The sequence below is a fragment of the Akebia trifoliata genome, chromosome 6 (genome assembly GCF_017979445.1).
Source record: "Akebia trifoliata isolate Shusen 1 chromosome 6, ASM1797944v1, whole genome shotgun sequence".
NCBI lineage: Eukaryota > Viridiplantae > Streptophyta > Magnoliopsida > Ranunculales > Lardizabalaceae > Akebia > Akebia trifoliata.
This window is the reverse complement of record NC_141380.1, coordinates 22,162,562-22,175,644: the sequence shown is the minus strand read 5'-3', so window position 1 is coordinate 22,175,644 and position 13,083 is coordinate 22,162,562. Positions and strand designations below refer to the sequence as shown.

The 13,083-nt window shown below is 33.9% G+C and overlaps 1 protein-coding gene across 1 annotated transcript in view; it reads right to left on the bottom strand.

The window, feature by feature from the left end:
- Positions 1-3,611: 3,611 nt before the first annotated feature.
- LOC147400410 (folylpolyglutamate synthase-like) overlaps positions 3,612-13,083 on the bottom strand; it is a 66,045-nt gene continuing 56,573 nt past the window's right edge. Inside the window, 10 exon segments of the mRNA XM_086446088.1 lie at positions 3,612-3,971; positions 4,141-4,343; positions 6,019-6,174; positions 6,377-6,455; positions 6,600-6,929; positions 8,129-8,287; positions 9,220-9,297; positions 9,464-9,510; positions 12,016-12,076; positions 12,289-12,345. Coding sequence (XP_086302214.1) covers positions 3,912-3,971; positions 4,141-4,343; positions 6,019-6,174; positions 6,377-6,455; positions 6,600-6,929; positions 8,129-8,287; positions 9,220-9,297; positions 9,464-9,510; positions 12,016-12,076; positions 12,289-12,345 — 1,230 coding nt within the window. The 3' untranslated portion in view covers positions 3,612-3,911.

Here is a 13,083-nt window from a genome sequence, read left to right as displayed (position 1 = left end):
GTGTATATATGGGAGCGGTTCGGCAGCCCTAAAGTTTGCCAAACATGGTGCCAAACATTTTTTGTAAATTACTTTTGATGGGGGTTAGAAGTTTCCCTAAAGTTTGCCAAACATGGTGCCAAACATTTTTTGTAAATTACTTTTGATGGGGGTTAGAAGTTTTGGAATAGGCTGATTTTTTGTGAGGATGATCTCTACGGTGAAGAGACCATCCTCACCAAAAATCAGCTCATTTTGAAACTTATAACCCTAGTTTACAAGTTGAAGAATCGTGGACCGTCCAATTTTTGTAAATCACTTTTGATGGGGTTAGAAGTTTTGGAATGGGCTGATTTTTGGTGAGGATGATCTCCTTATCATAGAGATCATCCTCATAAAAAATCACCTCATTCCAAAGCTTCTAACCCATGTTTTGAAAAATGTTTGGCATCATGTTTGGCAAACTTTAGGGCGGGGCTGCTGAACCAAACCCCACCCCCACCCCCACCCCCCACCCCCTATATATATATATATATATATATATATATATATATATATATATATATAATATATATATATATATATATATATAGGTAGCGTTCAATGGCAAACTCTTTGGCAAAACATTTTCAAAACATGAGTTAGAAGTTTTAGAATGGGCTGATTTTTGGTGAGGATGATCTCTACGGTGAGGAGATCATCCTCACCAAAAATCAGCCCACTCCAAAACTTCTAACCCATGTTTACAAGTTGAAAAATCGTGGACCGTCCATTTTTTGTAAACTGTTTTTGATGGGGTTAGAAGTTTTGGAATGGGCTGATTTTTGGTGATGATGATCCCCTCACCGTAGAGATCATCCTCACCAAAAATCAGCCCTTCCAAAACCTCTAACTCATGTTTTGAAAAATGTTTTGCCAAAAAGTTGGCCATTGAACGCCCCCCTATATATATATATTATAGAGTAGTTATATTTTTAGGTTATACGTATATATACTAGAGTGTGTACTATTGAAAAAGGGGGTGAAAGAGGAAATCTAATAAAATTAGAGGGATATTATAATTGAAAAGGAGATTGGGGGGGGGGGGATTGAAAGGAGAGAAGAGGAAAGACTCTAGTTCAGGGATAACATCCCTTACAAGTGGGTCTCTCTATTGTGTCTTATTACATAGACTAGAGTTTGCCCATGCCTACGATAAGAGCATCATCTTTGGAGTTGGAAGTAAAAGTGAAAAAAATAAAGTTAGAGGGGTTTTATTAAAATTTGATGGTAAGAGATGAAATATATAAAGTGGTATAAAGATGTTAAAGAGAAAATATAATAAAATAATAGGGGGAGATGAGGAAAGGCAATAAAGTGAGCCACATGAAAACGACCCTCTTTGGGGTTAAGGGGGTAAAATATGAAAAATAATAAAATGAGTTAAAGAGAGAAAATATAACAAAGTTAGAAGGGGAGAAGAGTAAAGGCAACAAAGTGAACCCAATAAGAATTGTAGGTAACAATGATAGAATCACTTTAGCTATATGGTCTTCCTTAGGATTTCGTTCACACATTGGTCATCATTTATTTTTGAGTAACAAACATTAAGAATGAACGATCATTCTGGATTTAGGGAATAGGGATAATGATTTATCTGAGTTAAATGGAAGAGGGAGAGTGGGAATTTCATCTATTTTTATTGAATGTATTTTCTTACAAGAGTCCTAATGTTCTTTGAGAAAATTACTTAAAGGACTCTGGCAGAGGGATTTAATTTTAAATTATCACTAAGTTTTGCAAGGTAACTTGATAGGACATTTGGTAATTTTTTTTTATATTTCTTAATGGGCTCTCATTATTGGGGAACTCACCACTTTTTTATTTACTGTTGAATTCACCACTAGTAAAATCCACCAATTTTCAATTTTTGAGTTTTCTCGACTAAAATACATGAAAAGATCGACTAAAAACTTGAGACAAACAACTTGTTTAGATGAGATTTCAACCCAGAAGAACTATTCTTGATCGATTTTCATCCAAAAGAATTTTTTTACATGCATTTTCAAAATGTTTGAAAAAACCCATTGAAAATGGTTACTTTTTCCTTCTTAATCATTTCCAACGGAATGAAGTCTTCGAAACTCGATTGAGATGCCAAAAATTCAATTTTTTTGGATGAAAAAGATGAGTTCAAATGGTCAGGGCATTCAATCATGAGAATGTGAGAGATGAGATCTATAGATTGTTAAGAAAATAAAAATTTACTAAATGAACTATTAAGAGACTGCCCAAAACTTAATGACTATTTGAAAGAAAGACCCACCGCCTGGGTCTCGGTCCTTTAGGTAATTTTCCCTTGTTCATTTGAAAACAAAGGAGGGTATTTCTAAATCACCCAAAGTTAATTGTTAAAAACAAATTAATATTCATTTCAATTTATTTATGTAATAGATAAAATACTATTTTAGTTATAGCTAGTTGGAGGTTATGAGATTTTGATAGAGGAGGAACACCACCACAAGCCATAACAAGGCTGAGAGGCAAATGTGGAATGAATCTTGAATGTATAATATAACTAAGTAACGGACTAGGGTAGAGACTAGACACAATTCTCTTTTTTAATTAAATAAAAATTGATTTATTTTCATGGAGATATCATGGATTTTAAGTTGACTACAAAAAAGTTTTGTTATTTTAGAGAGAGTAATGGTGATTGATTGTTAAGGGTCAACAAGACCCTGAAGGGTGGCCCTAAGAAATTAATAAGTTGCTGGGGTTCCGGACTCTTGACCATATTTTCTTTTATTTTTAAGTGGGGTGTAACAAGTAAAAGTAGGGGTGTCAATAGCATCTCCCAAAATTAGAGATACAATAGATATTAGGGTGATTTCGATGTATCCTCCAAGTTTTGATCAATATTAGAGATATGCCCATGTTCTTAAACTGATGACATGCCACCCCCATGACCTAGCTTTCGTAATATAGCTTATATAAAATGACTTAAATGGCCTTATCTTCAACCTCCAATGAAAAACCCCTTGATTTTCTTCTCAAAACCAGTCATTATCTCAGGTTAAAATATTTTTTGACATGTTCGACGGTCATCTTTAATGTGACAAAATCCCTGATTTTTCTAACAAAAAAAGATCCAAATTTCTTCTCTAAAAATCCTTTTGTGTTGTTTTGATTTGAAATTTGAAGAAGATATAATCTTATCGTCTAGAGTAAATCATTTTTAACTTATTCAATCTTATTGTAAGCCCATTATCTTCAATGTTTTGTAGAATCCTTTGATTTTTCTTTACTATAATCTATACTTGTATTTCTTTGAATATCATATCTTGTTCTTGAGGTTTGAAGGTTGAAGAAAAAGACAAATTAACTCGTCTACATGTTAGATTGAAAAAATCACGGAGGGTTATATCTAAATCACCTATTCCACCATTTTTCCATTCCAATGGTTCCTTGAACAAAATCATTCTCCTACCCAAACATTCTCATTTTTAAATAAGATTACTGCAGCAACATTTTATTATAACACACCAATCTCAGAGAGAGAGAGAGAGATTTTCTGGTGTATTATGCCTAAGCTAATTACTGGTGTGTTATAATTAAAAGTTGGTGGGGCGATCAAAATATGACCAAATAACTTGCAATAACAAAACACAGAGCTTTTGAAAGTATTATTTATGCCCAACTCATTAGTAGGCATTAATATATTACACAATGAATGAATATTATAGAACAATGGGTTAATAAAACATGACACAAGATATAATAAATAGTTTAATTATTTTCTAATAATAGAACACTGCATTCGTGTTTTAATGGGTAAGCTGGACTCAAAGTTGATTATGTTTCGAAAATAAAATAAAATGTTTGCCATGACGAACATTCACCACTTCCAGTAAAATGTCTTCGAATAATCCTATTTGAAAGTTAAATTTGTATCACCTTCTCAAGAGCTTCAACACATCTCCAACTAGATGCAGCGATCCCGTTACGAGAACCTGCAAATCTCAGAAACAATAAATAATCAAATTTTGTTTCGACTAAGTCACAGAAGTCTGTGAATCAACTATGAGGGGTGATAATAGTATGCTGAAAAAACTAAAAAAGTGGAATACAGAATGGAAGATTTAAAAGATCCAAAGTTTTGAGATTGAGTAGAGTTTGTACCTGAACTTTGAGGGATGGATTTTCCCTAACAGTGTCCCTTAACCATTTTATTGTTAAAGGCAATGAAGGAATCACTTCACTGCAACTGAAATTATTATTGGAAAGATTGCATTTCAGAGAAGGATCTCCATAGAGGAATCCACATGAATCAGATGGAAAGCTCTCTGAGCTATTTGTCTTCAACTTTTCATCAAGTATAGCATCTGAATAAACGACAAAAGTATAAAGCAGTTACGATTCAATGAAGAACAATCAAGCCTGTATGGCTTGTAACTTCCCTTCAAGAACTACCAAGGACAGCTGATGAAAGACAACTCATCATTTCTTCTGTTAAAAACTGATTTAATTTAATTTAGTTCCAAATCTTGGAGAGCTTGTGATTATGGGGTTATCCAATGGTGTGTGGCAAGGTATTTTATCATCTAATATATATATATATATATAGGGATTTCATTAAACCAGAATAGGATTGCAAGGACAAAGGAAAGCTCGACTGGAGGTCGATGAGACCTACCAAAGAGCAAACTCAATTACCTAATGTATTATAATGAAAGCAGCAATGCTTGTTTGGCAACTTGCAAGGTGAAAATGGAAAAAAAAAACTACATCTTATTTTGGATATTTTCTAAATTAAGGTTTGATAGGTTAACAGAAGATGAACTGTAAAAATCTAAAACTCTACGGACTAGTTCTTCAATGGGCATAAATGACTAGTTTAGGTTCTCAATTTAGGTTTACAACAAAGTCTTCATCTTAGTCACAAAAAACAGCATTTGTTTTTTTTTTTTTTGTCCGAAAAAAATCTCGTTTAAAACACATTGTCCTTCTAGAGAATAAAATAAGTAAAAAAGTGACTTTTAAAAAACAATGGCTTTTTTTTCATTTTAAACATGATTTTTTTTTAAAATTTAAGTTATTTTTTACAACATTTTTTGGGCTTTGTGGTTGATTTTTGAAGCTTTATGGTTGTTCCTGATTTAGAATCATAGCATGTATAAACTAGAAGTGGAAAAATTTTATGTTGTATAGATATTTAATAGTGTGCTTTCTTGCTCAAAAAAATATTAAAAACTTAGACTAATATATATATGGGGAATGCTAACGTCCAAGACCTCATGGGGACGTTAGCATTCTCCAACACTTTTTTTCCCAATAATACCCCTACATATTTGTCATTTAGTGAAAAAGATAAGGGTATATTAGTCTTTTTACATAATAAATGCTTATTTATGAAATTAATACTTGTCTCTTTCATAATAAATACTAAGGACATTTAATCTTTAGAATTAAATGTCTTGTTGCAATAAATGATTTGGCAATCAATGCAAACAAGCATTTATTGTGTAAAAGATCAACATACCCTTATTTCTTTTCACTAAAAAACAAAATTAATAGGGGTATTATTGGAAAAATAAAGTGTTGGAGAATGTTAACGTCTCATAAGGTATATATATAATTTTTAATCAGACCCCCTTTTTTTCTCTTTTCCCAACGTTTTCCTTTCCTTGCTATTTTAAACTCTTTCTCTAACTTGATGACTACAATCATAACCAAAGCTTTTATCCCAACAATATGGGGTCAGATATACTTGATGTAAAATTTATTATTTGTTTTAGAGCTATTTTTGTGCTAAAGGTACATTTTTGTGCCTCTATTCAACACATCCATTCTCCAAATCTTTGTTTCCATTTATGCTGGCCAAATTATGGTTATAGTGTTAATTGTAACCAAACAAATTTTATAGGTCATCATCACATGCAATATGTGTAAAATGGGAATTGTAATTCACAAAGACAGAGAAATGGTTGTGAAAATCAAGAATAAATTGAAAAAAAAATTTAATAATTGTTATAGACTGCAAAACAATGAAGAATTTACCTTTCCCATGGATTATATTCTCCCAAGTTCTCTGGAGAGTGAATTGCCATGACAAGTCCTTATTAGAGACATCTGAAGATATGATTGTGTTAGCAGAAGTAACCTTGTTATATGCTGACATACTTGGGACGAAAAGGGCTTTCGAGAAGTGAACACCTGCCCAAGTTGTTACAAAATCCAAAATCAGCCTTATTTCTTAATTAAATTTCCGAACTTGCTGGAAATAAGTCTAGGGTTTTTCAATCATTTAAAAGGGTCAATTTAAAAACGTAGGATAAACACAATTTACATATTTTTTTTTTTTGGGGGGGGGGGGGGGGGGGGGGGTGGGGGGGGCGGTTGGGTCTGAGAAGCATACCAGACGAAGCACAAGTATAGAAAAGTCGTGGAAGCAGAATCTGAGGGTCTCTCACTTCCATGCAATTGAGCAAAAGAATCTACAGAAAAACAAGGATAACTGTATTTTAAGAACCATGGAAATGAAATTGACAAAAAAAAAAACTGTCTTGTGGAAACAAGAACAAAAAATCAACAATCATATTGACTATTTTGGAGACATATTCCCAAGTTTATTTCGTCACCTGCTTTGAAATTTTGTTAGACCCATCAAAACTCTCATTTTCATGTTGAGATACTCCACTGTTTCCCCACAATCCTTCAATTTTTTCAAATCTAAAAGAACTGTCGTCTTCTTTTATAGCATTGGAGAACCATCTTGCACAAACTTCCATACTCTCAGGGCTGTGAGCTCCATCTAAATAAAAGATTAGATCTCCAGGATTGTTTTGTTTCATTTCTAACAAATTGTAGGATTTCCCCAAGGTATCATGAAAAATCTGAGCTCGCCCAGAGAGACGTGCAGTCATGAGACCTCTCAAAAATGGCTCTGGCAAATTTGCTCCCAGTTTTGCCTGATTTCAAATGTTAACAGGTTAGGAAATCAGATATAAACGTAAAGTTTTACAATTAAAGACTCCCCTAAGCGAAACATATTCCTGGATAGAACAAGCTTCTCTTTAGATGGTGCGATAAATTACTGTCCCATGTAAAGATACCAGGTTCAGTATGGATATCCACGTCTGAGCATCTTAGTTGAAAAACTTTTCAGAGTAAATTTTTTTTTAGAATTTTAAAACATAATTTTGTTAACAAGAAAAACAAGAAAACTATTATGAGTTCAAGAAATAACTAGGCTCTAGGAATAAGAAAATAGTTATGATATCTTATCATGTGTACACATGTACAATGGGCACGTTGAAATATCCTGGTATCATAGGCTAGTGCAATTCTCTGATATCCAAGAATGTTCACATTTCAGCTGATCTTTCAACACAAAACTTTTATTTAGCCTAATTTTATAATAGTATTCACATTCTATCTACATCCATGTTGGGCATCGGTGGGGTGCTGACACCTAATCTGTTCAAATAATTCGTTTTCAGCTATAATATCGATATATTGTATATGATTTTAACATATCATCATATTTAAAAAATAAAAAAAAATTATAATATATACTTAACATGAAATTGAGTATGAAGTGTTTTAAAAAATTAACCCTCATTGCGTATGGAATAATGCACAGGTGTTAGTGTGTCTTATTTAAGGTCCATGGGCCTAACTCAACCTTACAAACCAGCTTGTAAGGTGATGGTTGCCACCACCTCAAATACCGCACAAATCGAGCACCCAGGACCGATATGGGACCATGGTTCTAACACCCTCACTCACATGGGACCACCATGTGCAAGGCCTAGGAAACACCTTCGTACATCCACAAATGATGACCCAGCTTTGATACCATATTATGGTCCATGGGCCTAACTCAACCTTACAAAACCGGCTTGTAAGGTGAGGGTTGCCATCACCTCAAATACTGCACAAATCAAGCACACAGGACGGATGTGGATTGCTGTAACATGACTGACAGTTTGTAGCATACCAACATGCATGCCATGCTTTTGCTACATAGCATTCTAACAAGTAAATAAGCAATGACTGTCAATACTTCGCCCCATGATAAAGAAGCTGGAAGGCTATTAGTGGCTGGATATAATATCACAATAGAAGCAAAAATATAATAGTCCAAGGTGAACGGAGATAAACCAACATTCTGGAAGAGTTCCTTTGAGTTTCCTGTACTTTGAAGCCAACATCTACAAAGAGCAACAGCAAGGCTTGCATTTATGTACTGGTGATCACCAAATAAGCTAAGCTTTAATCCATCCAACTCTTTTGGGTCAAGTGCTGGTACGATTTCCAAAGGAACCTGCGTTGGTAAGAATACATCAGGTGAGAGAAGAAAACGATTTGAAGTTCTCCAAAATTAGGGCCAGCTGACCCTTTCTTTAACTAATATACTATAAAACTGAAATAACATAAATAACACTACATATAAATGATGCATATATGTTTTCATTTCCTACAATAGCAATGTTTGATTCTATTACATCAAAAAATTGGATGTCGAAGTGGAAGTAAATTTTAAACCATGATTTAGCCACCATGGAGATATCTTGCAACAATCAAGCTACAAACATGAAGTGAGAGATCACAGGTTTTTCAAAGTGACGATCTTGCTGATACAAAGTAGCGAGATCGCTGATAATATTTTTTTTTTTCAAAGTGACAATCTCGGTGGTTATAAAAGTGTCGATCTCACAGGTTCACTACAAAGTAGCGAGATCATTACTATATAAACCAGCGAGATTGTTACTTCAGAAAAAAAAAAATATCAGCGAACTCAACTTTATATCATTGAGATTGCCACTTTGAAAAACCTGCAATGTCGCACTTCATGTTTTGGGAATTAAAATGAACAGTGAGCCGGAATCAGAATTTCGACACGTTCATCTCATCAAATAGTAATTACCCTTATTCCATCTCATGAAAAAAAATATACAGAAATACCCCACATAATTAAATGATTATGCATGAAAAATGAATAGTATCTTAAATATGAGTTACAAGAAAATAAATAATTACATTAATAAAATGATAAATGGGTTTGAAAGGACGTATATTTCTGACAACTCATTAAAAATATGAATAATACAATCATTTCAAGGCAATCAATGATGCGTTAAATAATCAGTAAAATTCAGTTGTGCGGAAAAAGAAAACAGAACTAATCATGTTGGTAACATATTTTTTGCAGTATGATCTTTTCTATACATTAGGTACATAGGCAGAGGAGCTAACCATCAATTCAGAGGCCTTGTCCTGAAGAACATCCATAGCTTCTGGAAGTTGGGGTACAGTGAATGCAGGGATTTGAAGCTTCCAAGACAGGAAACACATCAACACATTTTAGAAAAAAAAACTTAAAAAATGAAAATTACTTAGTTTGATAATCAAAACAGAAAATATTGAAACAAATTATCCATTACAAAAACAAAAAATCAGATTTATGCAAGTTTACTTGTTGAATTGATAAAATTCATACCTTGAAAATTCCCGCCTTGTGTGATGCAATCTTTCCAAGAGTATTTCCTGCATATAATTTTGTTAAATGCGACAGTGAAAAATGCTCTTGTAGTTCTTTTGAGAAATATTATCCGAAAACGAATCTATATGTCGGACACTTCCATTGAATCAAACTTCGTCTCTCTTCAGTTCACATCAAGAATGAGGAATATGAATCAAGATGTATGGCCTTTGGACATCTAGCCATTAGTAACGGAGAACGAATCCCTACTTGTGGAAAATATTAACTGTTCAGGAATGTTTTGGTGCATGAAAAGTCTTTATATAGAATACTCCAAGAAACACCACTCCACATTATCATAGGCTCTCTAATTTATTTGACACCAACCCATATTTCCTTTTCTTTTCCTAAAATGAATGCATTCACTAGCAATGTGTTACATGTGTAGATCTAGGGTTTGAAGAAGATAGAAGATGATGAGAAAGAGGGAAGAGTCGAACTTGACTCCACCCCTAGGGATCAATCCCCTTTCATATTATGTTAACATAATAGAGGAAAGTACAATTTTACCCCCTACACTTAATATATTATTTTAACACTCCCCCTCAAGCTGAAAAATATATATCATATAATCCCAGCTTGCTATCACTTTCCAAAGCTTTAGTGCACAAATCAGCTAACAGATCTTCAAACTTGACATATGATGTAGTTGTTGATAAATTTGGGGGTCCAACTCAAAACCAATTGGCAATGAGTGGAGAGGCCTAGGAACTTATAAGAGGAGAGACAATGCAATGAGTGTCCGATGTGGTACTAAACTCAACACGGCCCCGCACATGTGGGCCAGACTCGGCCAAAGCACGTGGAGATATGAACTGGATGACGTGGAGGAGAGAGAGGCTCGCTTTGATACCATGATAAATTTGGGGGTCCATTTCAAAACCAATTGGCAATGAGTAGAGAGGCCCATGAACTTATAAGAGAAGAGACAAGGCAATGAGTGTTCGATGTGGGACTGAACTCAACATTTATTTCACTGTTGAGTTTCGCACAAACCAAATGGCAATCCACCCAAACATGTGTTTTGTTCTCTCATGAAACACTAGATTAGCAGCTCTATGAATAGTTGTCTAGTTGTCACAAAGAAGATTCCAAGAATTGACTTGCAATGCAAATAGCATACGAGATGTTTGGTCTGGTAATGGTGAGGTAATTCAATTTATTGACAAGTCTTCTACACCTTCCAGGATCATCAATTATATCTCCTTGCTCACCAGTCAACTTTAATCTTGGATCCATAATTCACTGGTTTGGACACAAGCAACCCAGTTTCTTCTAACAAATCGAAGAAATATTTTCTTCGTGAGAAATTAATCCCAACTACACATCCACCTCAATACCAAAGAAATACCGCAAATTGCCTAGGTTTTTTAGTTTGAAATTCACTAACTGTTAGCACAATATTATCTACATACACCAAAAGTAGACGAGCAAACGAACCATGATAAGGAATTTGAGTCGTATGGAGATTCTTCTTCCCGTTGTTTGGATGTTAGGTTTTCTTCAAAAACATGCTAGACCTACATTCTTATATAATATGATTTTCCTGGGCTACGGGGAGAATTTTGTGCAAGAAATTGCCTTTCACTTTATGTTGGGACATTTGCAAGGAATGAAAAAACAGGATCTCTAGGATCCTTTATGGGAGATCTAGAAAAAGTACAAGCCTATAGTGAAATTTCCCATTGAGAGGTGGTATTTCATAAAGGGATTTCGAGAGTTAAGTCAGAAGAGATCAACGTTAATTGGGAATTTTTAATTCATGAGGGCAGAGATTTCTTATGTCAAGAGGTTGTTTTACTTGTTCTCTTTTTATATCTTTTTTGTTTATTTATTTTCACAAGGAAATCTCTTTCCCTTAGCTGTACTCTTTCTATCTTACCAAAAAAGACCCACTTTCTTGTAACTCTAAGATATTTGAGGTTTTTAGAATATTTCATATCATTTGGGGAAGAGTGTCCGCATAATGATTGGTGAAAATTGAAAACAGTTATTTGATATTGTGTGATTTGTGGTTGTTTGCTCAACAAACCCATTATGCTTTCAAGATAAAAACATAGTTGATTCATTTAATCACATAATGTTTTGCTGAATTGTCTTGGTGTTGGGGGTTATTAAAACAATACATCTGGGGTTTGTCTTCTCATTGTTTCGTGTTGTACTAGTCCAGACGCCTTAGTTTTCAACTAATTATGGTGTTCCTCAAAATTGAGATTTTGAACCATGGGATAGAATCCTTCTCCTATTATGGGAAGCTCACATTTTTAAGAGGCTAAGCTAGCTGCTCTTTTCTTCTAAGCATGTCGTACATCATTTTTGTCTTTTTTTTCCTTTGGTGTGAATGAGTTTTCTTATACCACTAAATTTTCTCACATGTATTATGATAATAATATTTTTTTTTTTTGTAATGCAGAAAAATGAAGCATGAAAGTAGGGTCCCATCAATCCACAAGATGATGTGCAACAAAATACTTGATGTCAAGGATGAGAATTTCAAAAGAAAGACATACCTAATACTTCCACATGATCCATCCCTAAAGAAGTAATGCCACAAACAACAGGTTCTTTGATCTGTATAGGTTTAGATCCAATTCTATTACAAAAGAACTCATTAAGGAAATTTGTATGGTTATATGCACCAAACAATAGTAAAGAAATGCCAAAGAGAAGAAAGAAAAAATATTTTTATGTTTTGCATGGATTTGGTAAGATAATAGTTCCATATGAAATACTGAAAGTATTGCATCCATGATTATATGTGATCACTTGGGAGAGATGCATACCACATTTGTTGAATCCCTTTCCCCCCCAAGACCAACTTCAATAATTGCGACATCGACCTGCGACCAATCAAGCCTTTGTTTTAGTGATGGGTGTACCATGAAACAATAAACATCGAAGAGAGTTCATATTAGGCAAGTTAATCAAGAAGCGCCATTTAGCAGTCAAGCTATTAAAATATGATTCTTGGATACTTCAATAAGCCCAGTGGACTCTTATTGACATGTTGTATTGATCATAGTCACCAAGTCGGGGTTCATTTATAAGTCGGCAAGGGAAAAAGTCAAAAAAACGAAAAAAATCGAGAGAAATTCGAAAGTGTTAAGACTATATTTTTTTTCTACTAAGTGATGTTATCATTTATATCATCAAATCCTATTTTCAACTTAAGAATAAATGGTATTTGAAAAAACCCTTTTAAAATGGCTTGCCCATCTAAAAAAAAAATTCCCATTTTTTTGTGTTTAAATTGTGACTTTTTCAAAAAGTCGTGATTTAATCGCCAGTCTTTAAAACCGTGATTTAAACATGATTCTTTGAAAAAGTCAGTGGGTGACTATGATATTGATGGCAGTACCAAGGTTTAAAATCCCATCTCGAGGCAATGTTTATGTCAGGAGAAAAAACAAGACTGTTTCGACTAAGAAATTCCGAGACATTAAATGCTTCGAGGTCAGTGTTTACTCCGATCTCGGCATTAATTATTTTCTTTTTTGTAAACAACAAGCTATAGAAAACATTATAGTATAAAGTTCACAATTTTAGATGCTTCATTACAATGTCATGATGTAAACACA